Source organism: Dasypus novemcinctus, chromosome 10 (assembly GCF_030445035.2).
Source record: "Dasypus novemcinctus isolate mDasNov1 chromosome 10, mDasNov1.1.hap2, whole genome shotgun sequence".
NCBI classification, from domain to species: domain Eukaryota; kingdom Metazoa; phylum Chordata; class Mammalia; order Cingulata; family Dasypodidae; genus Dasypus; species Dasypus novemcinctus.
This window is the reverse complement of record NC_080682.1, coordinates 92,994,842-93,016,450: the sequence shown is the minus strand read 5'-3', so window position 1 is coordinate 93,016,450 and position 21,609 is coordinate 92,994,842. Positions and strand designations below refer to the sequence as shown.

The window sequence follows — 21,609 nt, the reverse complement described above, 5'->3', positions numbered from 1 at the left end:
AGAGACAATGAGCAGACACAGCAAACAGGCAACAAGCAGATAGATGAAGGAGCCATCTCAGCGGGGGCAGAGGAAATGCTTCAAAAAAAGTTTATGGAATACCTGATCCATTGGCATGGAATACCACATAGCATGGCAAGTAACTAGAGGACTTTAACATGAATGAAGTCTGGAAGGGGGTACATGACCATGGAACCCACTGGTACTATCATGTCCCACACCATCCAGAGGTATCTAACTTCATAGAATTTTGGAATTACCAGAATGTGGAGCTTGAAATGCCAGCTTGGAAGAAACTCACCAAAACAAAGGGCTAAAGATTTTTATTATACTAGTGATTTCTGTATGGAAATGTATTTCCAATAGAAAGGATAATTGGTTTTGTGAATCAAGTGGTAAAAATAGGAGTCACCCATTTACCATTCTAATAATCCATTTGGGGTTTTTTTACTTCTTGTCTTCACAACTCTGGCATTTGGGGGTTTGGTGGTTCGGGTCTTAAACAGAGGGCACATTTTTTGTCAAAGGATACAGCAAAAATCCCATTGATCTACAAGTTACAGCTGCAATCAGGGCACTTTAGGCATCTTGTGCCCAGGAATCAGCAGATAAAGAATTTCCATAGGGGCAGGTGTAATCAACACTAATCATCAAGAGGATGTAGGACTGCTTTTATGTACTCTCAGCAGGAAGGAATTAATGCAGAACCAAATGAGTTGCTACTGTCTTGTTTCATTCTAACAGTGAATAGGCATGTGCAGTAATTCCAAACATAGAAAGGTATGACTATCAAATAGAGATTAAGTTTTAGTTAACACAACCAGGTAAGGTATAATACCTGCCTAAGTGATTTAATGGTGAGGGAAATTTAGAATGAATAGTGGAGAAGGACAAGGGCAAAACAGCACAAAAGGAAGAAACATGGGGAGACCCAGTCCCACTTCCCCAAACCACTCCACATAGGGCCTGTTGAGGTTCTGAAGAAAGAGGCACTAAACACCAGGGTGATCAGTCTTTAAGCATTTATTAGAGAAACTTACGTATAGAGAGCTGCGGCTATCTCATGATGGACAATGAGACTGGCAAGAAGTTCACTTGAGTAGGTCTGCACCTATGGCAACGGCTTTTTAGATTCTATAAGGCTATGGGACACAGGTGACTGAATCCCAGAGGCTTGCATGTAAAATTTGGGGAAAACAGGTGGGTGCTCTTTTCTCAAAACAAGGTACACTTGGAGCAGGAAGCATTCAAGATTTTAGCAACCAAAGCCTGGTATGCTTCCAGAGAATTATAGAGATGGATGCCTAAGGAAGGTGGAGGGGCACGGACAAGGTCAGTCCTCTGTCAGGTAGGAGATGCTATGTGTGTTATACACAGTTGCAGCCCTGAGATAAACTGCAGAGACAGTGGCTTTATTTCATCCCACTAACCTCTTTCTTCTGAGTTTTGCCTCAGGAAAAAGCCCTTTGGGACCCATGCAGTAGCTGCTCTCCAAACCTATTAGATTCGTGTTATACAAAGGGTGCACTGCAGCAACCAGGAGAATGTGCCTTGCAGACCTCCCTCGTAAGGAGCATAATTAAGGATGCCTCTTCTGCTAGCTAAAGTCATGCCTATGAGAGGCTTCCAGGATATGATCTAGGATGGCTTTGGAGATATTAAGGACAGATCCATGCCTGGGGGATATGGGACTCCACAGTCAGCTGACTTTGGCTCAGACTCTTCAATAACTTTGCTGCACAGCAATCTAGAACACTTCCACACAAACTTTAACCTTTTTCTACTTCTTTTACTTGGAGTTGAACTTGGATGGCAATCTGATGGCTTTCCCAGCTTATCCTGCTGTCTGCCTATTTTCTTTCACACAGGTATTTTCACTTCTTGCATTTTAATCTTGGAGTCTGCTTCTTGGAAGACCCAGACCAAAATAGCTTCTTTAGGAAAACACAATAAGAAGCAAAATGGCAATGGAGACTGGGCAATGTATTTCAACAAAACCAATTCCACTGGGCACAGCATAGGTCTCAGAAGAGTACAGATTGGATAGGGGTGGGTGAGGCATTAGAAATAACTGGAACAGGAAGATATTTTCAGTTTTCTTCTAAATTGTTTACCCTCCAATTAAGGTAAGACTAATTAATTTAGAAATGAGGTAGGCAAGCAATAATTGCTGTGTTTTTATGATTGAAACCAGTCCTGCAAAGTGCTCCACTTAGTCTTAATGCACAACTTCCTCATTTTCATTCTTGGTTGTCTTTAAAGAGGCAGCATGGGTATAATAGAGTGGAAAAACATTTTGTGTTCAGACAGATTTGAATTTGAATCCAGACTTAACCACTTATTGGCTGTGTGACTCTGGGAAGGTTGCATAAAGAAATTGAGCATCTGTAACTTAATATGGGAAATGGATGTTATATGATTTGCATTAAAATGCAACAATTCAATGAATTATTATATGTATAAAAATATCCAGAACAGCTAACACAGAACCATCTTAAAAGATAGTATTTCTGCTGAAATTTTTAAAAATTGAGGAAATAAGCTAGGATTCCTTCATCTGTTCCTCTTCTAGGTATATCACTTCAGGAACAGGTAGTCTCCTACTTATGTATTTTTTTTTTTCATATATGCTTTTTAAAGAGGGAATTCCTGGTCATGAATCTTTTGAATTAGGTATCTGGATATGTGCTTTCCCTTGCAATGAAATCTTCTGTGATATGTGTCACAACAGTACCTGAATCCTGTCTATGCACATTATCTTTAGGTTCTTGCTTTGCTGTCATAAGCATGCACATCATCACAATCATCCTATCATTGTGAACACAACACACTGCTATTGCATTAGAAACTATTGATGAAAGACCAACTGCCTGAGGAATTATTACATGTGAAGATGGTATCCAAAGTAATCAGTATGCCAGGTCCCTTTCATCAACAAGATACTAGTTAGAGACAGACACAGGGAATTGGAGAAATAGAAAATACAGAGAAAGGTGCAACAAATATAAACTGTCCACCAAGACAAGGAGAACTGATCTTGAATCATTTACAGAGAGAGATTTTGAGTAGAGTTGATGAACATGAGCACAGGTATGAGAATTGTCAGGAGCCCCATGTCATCAGAGTGTCCCTATTAGACATAGAAGAGATATCATAGGATTTCCCTTATTTCATTCACAGAAAAATAAAAGTACAAACTTACTGGTCTTCCTGTAAGTTAAAAAAACTCAATCCTCCATGGTCTATTCACCACAGCTCATCTGGAGACAGGACTGTATCCTTGGATGGTTGGGCAAAGGCATTGAGTTCTTGTCCTCAGTGTTCATTCACTCGATTTATGGCTGGAACCGGCAGCAGATGCATTTCCTTTACATAGGCACTTGGCGACCTTGTCCCGTATTTCCTTCATCTTTATACCGTAGATGATTGGGTTGAGCAGTGACGGTAGGAGAAGGTAGAGATTGGCAAGGAGAACGTGGGCATGAGGTGGGATGTTGTGACCAATGCGGTATATGAGAGAGGAAAAGAGTCCAGGCACATAGGTGACAAGGATTACAAAGAGGTGTGCTGAGCAGGTGTTCAGAGCTTTGCAGGTGGCATCACGAGAGTTGAGGCGCACTACAGCTTGCAGGATGAGGGCATAAGAGAAACCAATGAGCAGCAGATCAAGTCCTACCACAAGAAGGACCACAAAGAGCCCATAGATACGATTGGGTCTGGTGTGGTCACAGGCCATTTTCACCACAGCCATGTGGTCACAGTAGGTATGAGGAATGACCATGTGGCAGAAGGTCAACCTTTGAAGCAGAAGAGGCATGGGCAAGATAAGAATCACCCCCTTGGCAAGTGCCATCAGCCCAAGACGTCTGACTAGGGAATGGCTCAGTATTGTATTGTAGCGTAATGGCTCACATACAGCCACATAGCGGTCAAAAGCCATTGCCACAAGTAGGGCTGATCTTACCACAGATGCACCATGAATGAAAAACATCTGAGTGAAACAGGCATTGGCAGCAATGTTCCGATCATGAAACCAGAAGAGGCAGAGAAGTTTGGGCACCAGAGACAGAGTAGATACGAGGTCAGCCACCATTAGCAGGGACAGGAGCAGATACATTGGTGTTTGAAGTGTGGGTTCTGTGGTTACCAGGAAGAGGATCACCCCATTGCCAATGAGAATAGCCAAAAATATGGAGGAGAAAGGCAGAGAGAGCCACAAATGCTGCAACTCTAAGTCAGGTACACCCATCAGAGTGAAGGTCATGAAGCTGGAACGGTTGAAGATTAGCATGGTAGAAGCTGCTGGTGGGTATTAAGTTCCTGTTCTAAGTTAGGATCTATAAAGTCAATATACTTTGTTATACCCAACAATGTTTCTGCATTGTTTTTTAAAAAACTGATTCTTGACTCTTACTTTCTCATCTCAATCTTATAAACTTGCCAAACTTTCAGATATACAGCAGTATCTTTTGGTGTCTGGGATTGAAGTTGCTGGGTGGCTAGTGAACAAATCCCAGTTAAATAGAAAGAGTAGCCATTACAGATAGAAGAATCTTAGGGAAAACAATCTGTCTGAAAGGAATGGAGGCAAGAGTAGCCGTTTTAATTATGGTAAATTAGAACTTACCTGGAAATGTTCTACTATATCCTTCCTACTGGTGCCTTTCCTTCTGGCAATAAGAGCCTTCCTATTTGAAGGTCACAACCTGAATCTGTTTATCTCATGGTGTTTTTTTGTTGTTATTTGTTTTCTGATCTTAGCCCATGAAAAGGAGCTTGCAGACTATCCTGGCTCTCAACATATAAGCTTCCTTATTACAGTGGGCCAAGGCTCTCAGGCTATTAAGGGAAATCATCAACTCTATGATGTCATTTTCCAGGAACTCTGAGCACAGCCATAGCTCTCCAGGGGACAAAGAAAGAGAAGGCATGAAAGTCCATTAAGGTGTTCCATTGGGCCTTTTAATCAAAGAAAAAACCATGACTTGAAAAATGATTCTCAGAGGAAAAGGGATAATTCCCAGTTTTCATGTAATGATGGTGTTAACTGGTTTTTGCTTTTTGGTGGATGCCTGTAGAAATAGCGTTAACTATTTAATATGAACTTTTAAAAAATATTTTTAGCGCAAACTTTAATGTGATTTAATAAATAAATTATTTTTGACCAGTTTTAATTTTCCCCCAAAATTTGTGTAGAAAGTATGGAGTATCTGTATATTATTTCTGCATGCACATAGTAAATATTTTTATAAACTTTATTTTTAGAGTAGTTTTAAGTTTACAGAAAATTGCACCTAAGTTACAGAGAGTTCCCATATGACAACCCCAATGCGCCTGCTTTCCTTTGTTTTAAGGACTTTTGAATAAGGTCATGTTTCTATGGACAACTGTCTGTAGTTCTTATGCAAAAACAATGCAGCTTGTGAAGAAACTCTGGTAACTCTGTGCCATTACAAGAGGAGCACAAAGGATTGATTTGGCAAATGGTATCCTCCTGTTCATTGAGAATTGGCATTTTTGGGAAGACATCAGAGTCATTTGGAAGAAATGGAATCAATCTTTGTGCATTCAAATGCCTCCATAACGATTCTCTCTGCATAACCCTGGTTAAAAAGAGTACAGCAGTTTTCAAAATCCAACGTACATCAAAATTATCTGGAGGGCTTGTTAAACACTGGTTGCTGAGCCCAATCCCCAGCATCCCTGATACCATAGGTCTGGGCTAGGACCCAATAATTTGCATTTCTAACAAGTTCCCAGGTGATGCTGATGTATCATTTTCAATCCTTTAACTATAGCATAGTAGTCAGTCCTATGAAAAGTCTCTCTTTAGATTCTCATTTAGGTGTTCCAAATTTTGGCTATCATAAGTAATGTGTAAAAACATCCTTGTATACATATATTAGAAGGTTTCTGGGGCAGAATATCTAATTGGTCTCCCATGATACACAGTTTTGTGCCAGTAAAAGAATTACAGGTGTGCCAAGCTGTTTGATCTCGTCAGCCTCTTGGTAACTGGTGGTGGGAATGGACACAGTTATAAAGACTGGACTGCTTCCAATACATTCCTTTATACCAAGATGCCATAAAAATATTTTCTCTGTGGTTCCATGTTACTAAGTTGGAATATCTAGAAGATAATATGTACATATAAACAGTTGCTTTACTCATAGATTCCCATACTTTCAACTTTACCACATATTATTAAATTTCTTTCTAAAATACTTATCACTGCTTGAGATTTCCTATTTCCTCATATTCTTACTAACACTTGATATGGCTTATTTTTGCTAATCTGATACATGTGAAATGGCATTGCATTATTGTCTCCCTTTGTATTTTCTGCTAAATGTATTAGTTAATCAAGTAAACTGTCTTTTAATATATTTTTGCCCATTTTCCTAAGAGGTTATCAGTCATTTTACGTTTATAAACACTGTCAATTACATGTTTCAGTAATTTTCTCCAAACTTGTGGCATTACTTTGAATGTTATTATTTTGACACACTGAGAAAATTATTTAAAAAGTCCAAATTTAATTTCTTCATTTGTAATTTGTCCATTTTCTTGATTACATTTTGTTGTATACCCAGTGCTATAAAGATATTTTCCTGTGAAATTTTAAGATTTTATCTTTAATTCATCTAGACTTTATATTGTTTATGGATCATGAAAGGATCAAATTTCACCAATTATTGAATAGTACATTGTATCCTATCTGATTGATAATGCTACAATGTCAAATAAATGTATGGGTCTATTTCTGGGATTTTCATTACATTAATTTATCCATATGTTATCCCAGTAACAATTTGACATAAACTTCTATATATTTTAATTATTTATAAATTCTAGTAGGGCAAGTCTCATGAGCTTGCTCTTATCAGCTTGCCTATTCTTGAGTCTTTTTTTCATATAAACTATCATTTTTCAGTTTCTACAAAATTCTTCTTGAGGACTTAATTAGTTACTTCAAATATATAGAATCACTTAAGGAGATTAGACATTTTAGGATTATAATCACAGAATTTTACTGTGCTGTTCTCTTTAATCACACATTTTATATTCATAAAAATCTCTTACATTATTCCGTAAGTTTTGTCCATCTATTTATTTTGATCTTGTATCTGTCAATATTGCTCAATTCTTATAATAGCCCTCATAAATTCTTTGTAGGCTATTTTATACTTTCTATGCAAATATTCATATCATGCACAGTTCTTATTCCTTTTATTGTTTCTTCTTCCTTAGTGCATGAATATGACCTCCAGAACAAGCTCAGATTGGAAGGAGTGGGGGTGATAGTGGCCTCCCTTTTTTTTTTCCTGTATTGACCAGGAATGTTTTTTTTTTTTTAATGAAACAACTTTTTCTTTTTTTCCCCTCCCTTTCCCTCCCCTCTGCCCTGCTGTTTCTTGCTACCTGTGTCTGTTCACTGTGTGATCTTCTATATTTTTCTCTCTTTTTGTCTTCTCATTTTTTCTTCTCTAAGATTCACTGAAATTTGATCCTGGAAACTTTGATGTGGATAGAATTTCCCTGTCACTTGTGCCACCTCAGTTCCTGATTTCTGTTGCGCCTCACCTTTACTCTCCCCTTCCTCTCTCTCTTGCTGTGTCATCATCATGCTGTGTGACTCACTTGCACAGGCACTGGCTCACTGCACAGGCACTGGCACACCTCACAGGCACGATTTTTTAATTTTTTTTACCAGGAAGCCCCAAGGATCGAACCTCAGGTCCTCCCATATGGTAGGTGGAAGCCCAGTCACTTGAGCTACATCTGCTTCCTGACGAATGCTTTTAAATTTTCTGTTTATTATACATTTCTAATTTTTTGATTTGCCAATATCTGACACTACTCTCTTTCCATTATATCCTCTTAAAAATATATAGTTTTGACAATTTATATTTATTAGATTTCTGTAGTAATATTATATAACATGTTCATATTTGCTGTGTCTGACTTATGTCTCATTTTTTATTTCTAAAACTCATTTTATTTGCCTTTTTTCTTTTTGAAACACCCCAAATTCCTTGTAGACATATATTGGTGACACAATGAAATAAATTAAGATACACATTTATCCTCTATGCTAGATACAGTGGGTTCAGCCAGAGAAGTTGATGTCACACACACATTCATACACACATACATAATTTCCTTGTCTTAAAAGATTTTACTGTCTACTGAAGAAATAAGTAAATTGAACCCTTTTATAAGACCGTGCTATGACAGGTATTTCAGCCCTAAGAGAATCAGGGCAAAAACGTGAAAATTTCAGGTAAATCTTCTATTAAATTTTAGGACATGAGTTAGAGATTTAAAATTAAACAGCTTAAAGTACAGGGAAAAAAAGTAAAGAGAGTAATATGACAAATACCCGTATGTGTGCTATGCAATTTCTCGATATTAATGTCAAGAAATTGGCTTGCAAAACTGTAAGAGTTGGTTAAGCAAGTCTGAATTCCATAGAGCAGGCAATCAGGAAGAAATAAAACACCAGCAGACCAGAATCTGGCAGGCCTGGGCTGAAGCATGTTTCCACAGCTACAAGTTCTCTCTTCCTATGGATAGCCCACTTTTAAAGCTTGCCAACTGATTAAACAAGACTTACCCAGGATAGTCATCCTTGTTTAAATTCACCTGCTTAGGGTCTTCAAGTACACCTGCAAAATCCTTTTGCAGCAGCACCTGAATTAGTATTTGAATGATTGGAAGTAGGAGTGTGTAGCAGCCCACCCTATCAAAAACATAATAGATGGGGAATTCTGAGAAACATAGTTTAGCCTACTCAAGTTGACATGCCACGAAGTTATTACATCTCCCCAAAGAATGCCCTGTCCAGGATTTTTCTCAAAACTTCCTGAGAGTAGATTTGTGTAGGGGATGGACAAAGGAGTCACAAAAGTTCATTTCCATGGACTAAAGTAGACTTATTATTCTATTATAGATGTATTATTATTCTGGCAATGGAAGAACTCTTATCATTGATATAAAGGCAGTGGCCACCAGAGGTTCTGAGGGGAGAGAGAGGGAAGAATACGTGTAATGTAGGGGCATTTGGGGGACACTGGAATTGCCCTGCATGACATTGCAATGATAACTGTTATATATATTGTCATAACCTACAAAATTGTTCAGGACAGAGTGTAAACTATAATATAAACTATAGTCCATGATTAGTAGGAATGCTTCAATAGGTGTTCATCACTTGTCACAAATGTACCACACTAATGAAGGATGTTGTTAATGTGGGAAAGTGTTGTGGGGGATGGGGCATGTGTGAATCCATTATATTTTTAATGTAACGTTTATGTAATCTAAAGCTTTTTTAAAAATTAAAATTAAAAATTAAAAAAGAAAAAAGTTCATTTCTTCCTTGCTTTATTATTTATCCTCTTTTCATTAATAGGAGTAAAGTGGTTTGAAGGCTTCTTGGAGTCAACGTTAGCTCAGTCAGGACAAAGTTCTGAGACAGGAAAGTTGCTATACACCTGCTCTGTTCTAGGTTTTAAAAATGACTTGTTAAAGATACGATAGCCTTGTTGCCCAATAAAAACTTTCCAGGAGTGCAGAACAGATAGCAATGTGGGACAGAAAACCCAATCAGATTTTTAAAAATATTTATTTATATATAACAGTAGTTCTTAAAATGTTATCCCCTGGCTAGCAGTATCAGCATTACTTGGGAACTTATTAAAAAGGAAAATTCTGGGACTCTGTTCCAAATTTGCTATGCCAGAAACTCTGGGGATGGAGATAAGCAATCTCTTTTTTCAAAAGTAAAACAGTTTATTTTGAAGCATGCTTATGTGTGAGAACCACCAACCTAGAGAGTCGCTCAGGATCTAGGATGAAGAGTGTACACATGACCGGGATTCAGATCTAGTTCAGTTTGGGGGACTAATCACACTCAGGATAGATGCCTTTATGGTGTGATTGAGGGAGAAAATCACCAGAGGAACATTTGGAAAGATGATAAAGAAACCAAGTCCTGCAGTGAATTGCAACAAGAAAACACAATTCTGTGCAGAAAAATCTTGGAAGCCTCCTTGTCTAATGTGGATCCTAGATGATGGCACATAATAGTTTTATGGGACTAGGAATTTAAAAAACTTGTTCATGATCTGAGGAAGGCTTCTGGTTTGTGGTGGAATAAGACATGCGTGGTGAGGGTATACCGAATAAATTCTGTTTGGAAGGGGTTTTAGTACCAAGAGTGAGTCCCACAGAAGAATAGGTTGAGAATTTCATGCAAAGTGCTCTTTGACAAGACAGTTAACTGAGATAATCACAATGCAGAGAGTCTCAGGAAAGGACAACAGGAAGCTTGGCAATATTTACTGTACAAATCTTAGATTTTCTCAGTTACCAAGATAATTACTGCATATGGTGAAAAATTGCCTTTAGCAAGTTATGTCTCTTGAGTTTTACATATGTGTACAATTTCCTACTGAGTTTCATTACCATATTGCTATGCTACTTCTTGCACCGGTAATATGAAAAACACGGCAGAGCATCTCACAAAGCCAATCTACTGCAGTTAGTAACAACAACCAATCTAAGGACATGTGCAGAAAACTGTAATAATATAGTACCAGAAAGAATAAAAGTAATGGAACTGGACATGAATAATCATAGAAGGAAATAAGAGGGAGGACATATCCTGGGATCCTTTGGAAAAGAAGGTGCATCAGACACAAAGAGGGACCCAGATCAGATACCCATAGCACTTATAACCTCAGTGACCCTGAAATATTAGTTGTCCCTAGGTCAATAAAAACAGTACTGAGATGTGGGGGAAATACCAGAGAAATGGTTCTAAGGGAGTGGGATATAAATATTCCTTTCCTGAATCTCTTGAAAGACTTAGCAGTTTCATCTCTGAGTCTGATTTGGCCAACCAGGAGAGATAAGCATGAATGCCCTGTTTCCTGGAGAACACAGGAGCTCCCTGGGGGCAGAGATTTAAAGCCAAATGGCACTAGCCCTAAACCCAGAGCAAATTCCCAAACTCCCAGGAGGAACTGAGAGATAGGTTTTATCAGTATAACAACCTCTTGGCCCAGTATTCAGATAGTTGAGAGTAGGGAGAGAAACTGTAATGCTCTTACAGTTTCTTGAGGATGCTTCCACAATTCTGTACCTTCTTGTTGCCACTGCTTTGCACTTAGGTGAGTTTGGGCTGGGGAAGATTCAGAAAAGGCATTTCTTAACCTTTCAGAGAAGTTTATCTGTACAACTGGGAATTGTTTCAAAGCAGAGAAGATGAAATATAGAGGCCAGGAAAGGGGATTTTGCTGAATAACAACTCTGCATAATCTGATTGCAGTTTCAGTTAGCACAACTCCTAAAGCAGGAGTTTTAGTTTGGCATTAAGCTGAATGATTAGAAAGAGGACTAGAGAAGAGATTTAAAGGAAAGTGAAGGAGAAGCAAGTGACTAATGAACCACACCAAGAAAATGGGAGTTATTGTTAAGCAATACGGGACATTTACTATGAAGGCCCTGGAATTACTTACCACAAATAAATACTCACTATTACTGAGAGAAATTGGTGTGCCTAGTAAGACAGAGAACAACAGGAAGAAACTGGGTAGGGGAGTCAGCAGAATCTTAATGAATACCTTGAGTTTTCTCATGGTCCAATGTTCTCATAAGGGACAGTGGTAGCCCAAGCTTGGCTATGCTCTTGTGCAGAGAGGGTGACAGCCTTTAATTTGTGGTACAAGATCATGATACAGAAAGTCTTCTCCATCCCTAGTGCTGCTTCAAATTGTGATGCTGGAAACTTCATCTTAACTGAAGGCATTGGCTTTAATGTCACACAACTAACATAACTTATGGATGATAGTTAACAGTGATATTGTAATATTTTTGCAGCAATAGCAAAGAAGACAATTACAGGGGTGTATAAAAAGATATGGAATTTTTCCTTTTGAAGTAATGGAAACGTTCTAAAATTGACTGAGATGATGACAGCACAACTCTGTGAGGAAAATGAGAAGCACTGAGTGTACACTTTGAATGGATTGTAGAAAAGATGGGACTGCATAGCACAGGGAATCTGGTGGTATAAGATGGACTGTGGTTAACAGAACAAATATGAAAATATTCTCTCATGAACTATAACAAATATATTAATATAGGGTGTTAATAATCTGGCAGATTGGGGGGGAATACACCAAATGTAAGATATGGGCTATAATTAGTAGTAATATTTTGATGATGTGCTTTCATAGTTTGTAACAAATCATGATTTGTTGTTACACAACAATGCCAGATGTTGGTGGTGGAGAGATGTATAGGACTCCTGTATGATGTTATGCATGTTTGTTTTGTAAGTTTACAACTTTTACTATACACTTACTATTTATGTATGATATACTTCAATAAAATTTTATTAAAAAAGAGTCAGATTAGAGATTGAGTCAGAGAGACAGATTCAAACAGAGGTGAGTGAGAATGGCAACAACATGTATCAAGGAATTATTTTTATACAAAGAATGGTGTGAGATCGCAGACTCATTTCTGTGAGTGGGGTGGAATGGCTGCTGGAGTGACTAGAAGATAAGTAAGAAAGAAAAGGCTTATAGATCTTCCAAGTAACCTTCACTCACAGTAATCGAAAGCAGCCAGACTAGTCAGGTAATATATGGTAATCTGTACTCAGTTTATCTTACAAAGGAAAAAAGTCATAAAGCATAATCAGAGGCCTACAGAGCAGGAAGAATCATCAAAGAAGTATCATTAGGTTAAGCCTCCTGGCTCTGGGTGAGTGAATTTGCAGCAAGATTGAAAGTGTAGATATGTTTGGCATAAGCAAACATGGTTGGCAGGGAGGAAGGTAGAGGTAGTGGTATGGTGAGAGAAACAAGCCCCTCTGCTTCTGCATTCTGGATCCAGCTCTATTTCTGGTGTTTAGACATTTAGTTGAGTGGTGATCCAAATTAGCTCTGTGAGCAAACATAGGTCTTAAAAACCAGAGCCGAACATTCCTAGTTTGGCTGAGAGCAGCCAGGGAAAATGCCTTAAAACCTCTGAATGATTTTCATGAGACTCTAGAGGGCATACAGAGAAAGTATCATGAACATTCATTTTATCAGAAAGTTTGTCCTACAGTGGAACCATTACATTAAGTGAAAACTAGTTACTCATTTTATAGATGTTTCAGCTAAGATTAGATCCTAATTGAATAATGAAGCTGCAGGGAAGATTCTGTGCTGTATATGAGGCCTATTAAATGATGATGATGACATTAAGTGATATTTATTGAGCACCTTCTATGGACCATATACTGTACCAGGTGCTTTTCTTTAAATTCGCATTATCTTGCAATGTATTATTATTGCCATTTTACAGATTAAAACTTTAGGATACTAGAGAAAAATTAACTTGTGCAACACTTCCAGCAAGTGGTAAATACAAATTTCTGTCCCGTTTTTTCAGGTTCCAATGTCTATTCTCTTATTTTACCAACACAACTTAATGCTCTAAAAACTTCAAAACTCTACTGCCTTTAAAGTATCTTAACCTCTTAAAAGAAGGCAGGCATGACATCTGAAGTTTGCTCTTGCCTGTATATTAGGTAGAGTTCTAGAGAGCTAAAATCACATCAGTAATAATCATGGCCAAATACCCCAAGTCTTGTTGGCCCAGTGCAAACATTCATCTTGATGTGTTTCTCCTTAGGGAAAATAATATCCTAGGTCAACTGATTGAGACCTTAGCTCTTTGTGGTCCCTGTCATCCCATGCATAAACTAACAGAGCAGTATGTCTAACAAGATCATTCATATGCAATTCCAGGTATAAGCCACTATGTCAGTGTAGTATAAAGACATTTCCACAGGATAGATAAGTCATCACTGTCCAGGTAAGAGTCAAGGTGGACCTAGAAAAAACTTCTTTACATTTTGAATGCTTGAGATAGAGAAGGATTTGGCAACATACTTTCTTTGAAATTACCGAGAACCAGAGGTAACAATGTTAATGAAGGATTGACTCAGGAGTGGGGTGGGAGAGGCTGGACCTCTGTTTCAAAAATAGAATAAAGTCCACAAAGGGAAAATTCATCATCTTGGGAAATGAAAATTTGATGTGTGAGGGTGGGTGAAGCATCATGAAATTTTAGATGAAAACAGAACAAGGATATGTGAAAATAGTTGTTGATAAGTGATAGGGATAGATGCTACTACAGTAGGAGTATTAAGATCAGGCATAATCACTAAGCACCAGGCCTCAAACTAGAACCCATTCTAAGTTGAAAGGAAGAAACATAATCTCCAACTTCATACAGTGAGTAATGTTTTCAGCTTATGATCTGGAGTGACTGCCCTACCAAATCTTCCCATACCCCATAAAAGTATAATGTTTGCATTCAGGAATACTCCCGAGAAGAATAAATAGGATCTATCCTTTTCTTTGTGAAAAATAGGCTGTAAAGGAGACAGTTCTAGCTTATTTAAGTACTTATGAGCCCTTTCTAATTTTATTTACCTAGCATTATATGCCTGGCACTATGTTAGTTACCCAGGGTTGCCATAATAAATTACTACAAACTTGGTGACTTAAAATGACAGAAATGTATTCCTTCAAAGTTTGGGAGGCCAGAACCTTGCGTCAGAAGGGTTGCTTCCTTCTGGTGGCTCTGAGAAAGAATCTGTTCCATGCCTCTCTCTGAGCTTCTGGTGGCTATTGGTTTGTGGTGGTGTTCCTCGGTTTGTAGATGCATCACTCCAATTTGCATCTCCATCTTCACATGTACTTCCCTTCTGTGTTTATGTTTGTTTCTTCTCTTCTCTTACAAGGACTTGACATTGATTTAGGACCCCACTTCTCCCAATCCAGGTTGATCTTTTTTGAGATTCTTAATTTAAACTTGCAAAAACATTTTTCCAAATAAGGTTATGTTTAGAGGTTATGAGGATTGGGACATAGACATATTTTATTTGGAGGCACCATTCAACTCTCTAATGCATGAATCTTTACAGATATTAACCCATTTAATCTTCACAGCTCTGACTGAGATATTTTTATTATCCCAATTTAATAAGTGATGAAGCTTGCCTGATATAGCTAGTAAGTTTTTCTCTATTCTCCTTCATTTCCCCTTTCTTTGTGTTTTCTTTCCAGGTGTTGTGATACTATGTGTGGGTTTCTGACCAAAGAAGATGCCCAGCAGTCTTTGCCAAACCATGGTGTCCCCTAATCACACTGGCCTGGACACGTCTGTCTTCTTCCTTCTGGGCATCCCAGGTTTGGAACACTTCCATCTGTGGCTATCACTCCCTGTATGCTGCCTGGGAACAGCCACAATTGTGGGCAACATAACCATCCTGGGCATTATTACCACAGAACCAGCTCTGCACAAGCCCATGTACCTTTTCCTCTGCATGCTCTCGACCATCGATTTGGCTGCCTCCCTCTCTACAGTTCCCAAGCTGCTGGCCATCCTCTGGTGTGGAGCAGGTCATATCTCTACCTCTGCCTGCCTAGCACAGATGTTCTTCATTCATGCCTTCTGTATGATGGAGTCTACCGTGCTCCTGGCCATGGCCTTTGATCGCTATGTGGCCATCTGTCATCCACTTCGCTATGCCACTATCCTCACTGACACCATGATTGCCCGCATTGGGGTGGTAGCTATGGTTCGGGGCTTCCTGCTCATGTTTCCATGTCCTTTCCTCATTGGACGTTTGAGCTTCTGCCAAAGCCATGTGATCCCACACACATATTGTGAGCACATGGCTGTAGTGAAGCTGGCTTGTGGAGACACCAAGCCTAACCGTGTGTATGGGCTGACAGCAGCACTATTGGTCATTGGGGTTGACTTGTTCTGTATTGGCCTCTCTTATGTATTCATTGCACAAACTGTCCTTCACCTCTCATCCCACGAGGCTCGGTCCAAAGCCCTTGGGACCTGTGGTTCCCATATCTGTGTCATCCTAATCTCTTACACACCAGCTCTCTTCTCCTTTTTTACCCACCGCTTTGGCCATCATGTTCCCCTACATATTCACATTCTTTTGGCCAATGTCTATCTGCTCTTTCCTCCTGCTCTTAACCCTGTGGTATATGGAGTCAAGACCAAGGAGATTCGAGAAAGGGTTGTTAGGGTATTTCAGAGGAGCCAGAGTTCTGAGGTCAAGATATCTGAGTGATCCAGGAGTATAGACGACTTAGTCCAAAAGAAAAGAAGCTTTTTAAGATTAGGAAATCTTCAGTATTTCAGACTGGAAAGACGTTTTAATAGGAGGAAGATGTCCTCCACAGCTGTCATCTAGATTATTTCCAAGAATGATAAATCACAAAGGAGGTCGAGGCTCATTATTCTTCCTTTCCATCCAGGAAGTGGAAGCATGGGAAGATTCTTTCAACCTAAATAGGGTCCAGTCATGAAAATAATCAAGGGTGCCACGGAAAGTTTCTGCCTTGCCCCTAGTTTGGAAGAATCTGCATTTCATTGCCACAGAGACTCTCCTTACTTCTTGACCCTCTGTCAATACTCCCAGCATTGATTTCAAAGCTCATATTTTTGGCTATTATTTCTGCCTGACAATCTGCAAGGATCAGAAGACAGGACCATAAAGACACATTTAAAGAAATAAGAGCTATAAGGGACTTTTATACTTTTTCAGGATTTCTATATATTTCCAGGAAAAGAGCTTGAAACCAATAAGAGGGAAAAAACTCACAAGTACCCACAATATTAGCTAGGTTAGAGCAAGTGTTTGAAAGTTACAGTCCTTTGGTATAAAGCAAAAGGATTTTTATTAAGGCACAGCAGAGGTCAGGAATAACTCTCATTTCTAAATAAACTTGGAGGGTAGAGAAGGAAAAGAATAGGCAGAGTGTGGGGAATTTTGGAGACATTGGAATTGTTCTGCATGATATTGCAATGATGGATACAGGCCATTAGATATTTTGTCAAAACCTATAAAATTGTATGATGCAAAATGTAAACCATAATATAAACTACAAACCATGGTTAGTAGTAATGCTTCAATATGTGTTCATCAATTGTAAAAAATGTACCACTCTAATATAATATGTTAATAATAGGGGAAAATGTGAGAGGGGAATAAGGTGAGGTATATGGGAGTTTCCTATATTTTTATGTAACTTTTCTGGGGTCTAAAACGTCTTTAAAAATAAAGTTAAAAATAGTACAAGTGCAAAATAAACAAGCAAACTTGGACTGTTTGTCCCACAGATATATTCCTATCCCCACTCTCTATGAAACCAACCCCAATCCAAATGGCCTTCAGTACCCTTTTGCCAAGATGAGATTCCCAAATATTCTTACGTTTTTGTAACTGGGAGAACCTTCCAGAAGTCATTGACTTCTAGTGAATATCTAGGATATTCATTTACCCAAACCATTCAAAATGGGAGTCTTATTCATTCATTCAGTTATCATTTATGTATTCATCCATTTATTCATAAGGAAAGGAGGGGCTAATTGTTTTTAGTCTCTCAATCCCAGTTAATCCCATGAGATGAAAATCTCTTAACTGTATCTGTAAAACTGGGATTAGATACCAGGTGCTGTACATACTGAATCTTCTCTTCTCCGGGAAGAATAGCTTTAAACAATTGGTCTAACACAGTCCGTTAACAAATGAGCACTTTTAATTTTGAATTTATTGATGGTTCAAATTGTCTGCTTGTCATCAACTCAGTCTACCTCACCCTATTAGAAGAGGCCGTAAACCCCCCTATTGGAAATTCACAGACCTTCCCACCCTTGAAGAGTATCTGTCACAAGGACAAAAACCAAGCTCCAACTTTTTAAAGCTTCCTGTCTCAGAAATACAAATATTTTGTCTATTTTCAGGTGAAAGACAATAAAAACAATTCTATAGAAAGATTGTCAGTGCACTAGTTTTAATTTTTCATGCTAGCCATCAAGTTGAAATATCCTTAACCAATTTTTAAGCATCATAAAAAATTTGGACACTGCAATTCATCAACCTATTATTTTATACTCTGACTTAACCTTCCAGCAGGCATTCAAGCCCTACAATCACAAATCTTAAACAGTGCTATACTCTGCATAGTATTTTCCTATACTCAAAATGTAAAGGAGTGTAAATATGCAGATTGTAATTTATAGTAGAATATCAGTAAGTCTACTCTAATCCATACTCTATTCCTCCATACTGTGGTCTCTGGGATGATTATGTCCACTTCCCCTCTATATCAAGAGGGGGCTTAGATTCCACATTGATGATGGATGCAATTCTCCTGCTTGCAGTTGTAGGCACTCTTGGCTCCCTGGTGTGGTGGTTGACCTTCTTCACCTCCATGTTAGCTGAATGGGGTAAGTCCAATAAACCAAAGGGTAGGAGTTGCAAGTCTGCTGAGGCTCAGGGTCTAGCTGTCACATGGACAGTCCAGAGATTCAGGTCTACTGAGTATACGCCAACCCCAGTGCCAATCACAGGTCCGGTAAAAGTAACAGAAGAGGAATGTATAGAAAGGTCATATTTGAGTCCAACTCCATCACACTCAGGAATACAAACTCCAAAGTAGGGCCAACTGACATGGCACTGAACTCCAGAACCATCTGCCATAACCGTAGAACCTGTGGGTTTCTGTAGCCCTCAGGAGAACCAGTACCTGGCCTTCTATCTACTTTGGCTGTCTCTGGGAACCTGCTGAGGTGTGCGTAAGCGTGACCCCTCTGATGACCTCCCGACTTTTTTTGGAGACTCATAGCCATATAAACTCATTTGTCCTTTCCATTTCCCCCTTTATCCAAAGTCATAAAGCAGTTTTTAACACCTGATATTACATGTAGGCTGAGACATTCTGCTGGTCTGAGTTGACCCTTTTATTCAAGGTCTTTTTCTAGTTACATCATCAACTCGTACTTGGTAGTAATCCCTCAGCACCAGGGAGGCTTATACCTACCATCTTGGGGTGGGGGGAGGTAATGCATTTACATACTGAGTTTGGCTTAGAGAGTGGCCACATTTGAGCAACATGGAGGCTTTCAGTAGGAAGCTCTTAGGCACCCTGAGGTTCTAGGCCTAGTTCATATTTCAGGTGTGCAGACTCATAATCATAGCCATTAGTATCAAGGTTTCATTGTTGGACCATCCGTCTTTATTGGTCTTTGCCATTGCACTTGGGGGATTGCTGCTGTTCCATTGAGGAATGTGATAGAGCTCCCCTAGCTAGGAACTCAGCACTCCCTCAGTTGTCATTTTTAACTGAAATCACTACGAAAATATCCAAATATTTTTATGTTCTCTGTATACATGCCCTGGAGAACTCCCTCCCAACCATGTGCCCCCTATCAATAATACCCCATACCAGTGTTCCTGCCCTGCCATAGTTGACCTCTCTGTCGTCTGAAACTTCTTTAAAAATGTAGCCTAATATATTGCTAGGTTCTATTAATAGTAAAATGGAATATAGTGATGGGCTTGAAGGTTAGATATAGAATACATACTAATTTAGAAAAATTAAATAAAGTAAAAATAAATTGGAGTATCAAAAAATGAAAAAGCTTTGTTTTTGACATTTTGCCTTTCATCACTGCTATCGGTGTTGCCCTGTATGTACAGTGGCAAGGCTATTTCTTCTATTTATTCCTCAGTGTCTACATCCTTTCTCTTTTTTTTTTCTACTTATTAAGTTTGTCTTCATAAAAGTTTTAGATCACAGTAATTCACATATACAATATACGGTACTCCCACATATCCAACATCAAATCTTTTGTCCCTTCCCAGCAATTATCTTTTTACATATTCATATTATATTTGCTGTAGCAGATGTACAGATATTGAAACAATAGCTTTCAAACATGGTTCCAATTGGGCTTACATTATGGTTTATATTTTAGACTATACAATTTTCCAAATTTTTAGTTATGTTTTACATTATGGTTTACATTTTAGCCTATAGACTTTTATACATTTTTGGTGTAAATTAACATGTCCTATATCCATCATTGCATGATCTTGTGGACCACTTCCATTGCCCCACAGTTACACTGATTCCATCTATTCAATACCTCTTTCCCCCTCCCCCCAGGGCCCACAGTGGCAATCAGTCTTCATTACTTGAAGGACCATATTCAGAGATACTTGCAACACCATTGAGGGCTTGACACACTCGACTGCCCTAACCCATTGAGAGCCACCAATTCTCTTGAGAGATACAATTCCCTCTGTTTGAGAACATCAGCTCTCCCCAGGATGTGGATATACCTTCACTCTCATTGTATGGGTCTCCACCCAATGATATAACCCACTATGACAAAATGAGCACTCACACACTCCCTAGAAGCTTGCCCTGTGTCAGATGCCCCTGCTTAAGTATCTTAAACAGGTAACCTTCCTTATTATATTTTCTAACAATTTTTCTCTACATTATAATTTCAACCACATACCTGACAATCTCCTATGTTCAAATGTTCTCCCCACCCTCCCCCCAATTTCTTGGGCCATCTGACCCTACCTCCCATCCCTAGACTGACTCAAGCCCACAAAACCCCACCCAAAAGTATCCCTATGCCCCCATTTTATCCCTTCCCTGTACAAATACTTACCTCCAGCTTATCATAGATTTCACCTATGTAGGTGTCACCTTGCAACCTTCCTGCTTTCTAAGAGAACTTGTCATCATCAGGGTTACCAGCAACAACTTCTCATTGGACTACCTTACAACATGTATTATTGGCCACTATCATCTTCTTTAAAATCTATTTTCTGTGACTTCTATGATATTGCAAAATCCTAGTTTTTCTTCTCTGTCTCTAACACTTTCCATTTGTTGTCCTTAATTTTATTTTCTAAATGAATCTGACTTTTCTTTTTTTAAAATTTTATTTTATTTACTCATTTTTAAAAAAATATTACATTAAAAAAAATGAGGTCCCCATTCACCCCCACCGCCCCCACCCCACCACTCCCCCCACAGTAACACTCTCCCCCATCATCATGACACATCCATTGCATCTGGTGAGTACATCTCTGGGCATCGCTGCACCCCATGGCCTGTGGGCCACACCATAGCCCACACTCTCCCACGTTTCATCCAGTGGGCCATGGGAGGACATACAGTGTCCGGCAATTGTCCCTGGAGCACCACCCAGGACAAATCCAAGTCCCGAAAATGCCTCCACATCTCATCTCTTCCTCCCATTCCCCACACCCAGCAGCCACCATGGCCACTTTTTCCACACCAATGCCACATTTTCTTGATTATTAACCACAATAGTTCATGAATAGAATATCATTAAGTCCACTCTAATCCTTACTGTATTCCTCCTTCCTGTGGACCTTGGCTTGGTTGTGTCCATTCCACATCTATGTCAAGAGGGGGCTTAGATTCCACATGGATACTGGATGCAATCCTCCTGCTTTCAGTTGTAGGCACTCTAGGCTCCATGGTGTGGTGGTTGACATTCTTCAACTCCATGTTAGCTGAGTGGGGTAAGTCCAATCAATCAGAGTGTAGGAGCTGAAGTCTGTTGAAGCTCAAGGCCTGGCTATCATATTGTCAGTCCAGAGATTCAAATCCCCTAGATATATCTTAAACCCCAGCACCAACTACAATTCCAGTAAAAGTAGCAAAAGGCTTGTGAAAAGAG

At 39.0% G+C, this 21,609-nt stretch overlaps 2 protein-coding genes across 2 annotated transcripts in view; both read left to right on the top strand.

Annotated features, from left to right (window-relative positions):
• LOC131280224 (uncharacterized) overlaps window positions 1-17,872 on the top strand; it is a 61,218-nt gene extending 43,346 nt beyond the window's left edge. The window contains exon 4 of the mRNA XM_071218362.1: window positions 15,138-17,872. Within this exon, the coding sequence (XP_071074463.1) occupies window positions 15,138-15,166 (29 nt within the window). The 3' untranslated portion in view covers window positions 15,167-17,872. The remainder of the gene's footprint in view (window positions 1-15,137) is intronic.
• Window positions 15,200-16,165, top strand: LOC101414781 (olfactory receptor 52P1). The gene has a single exon (XM_004455006.2). It carries the CDS (start codon window positions 15,200-15,202, stop codon window positions 16,163-16,165), a length of 966 nt encoding a protein of 321 aa, XP_004455063.2.
• Window positions 17,873-21,609: the final 3,737 nt, after the last annotated feature.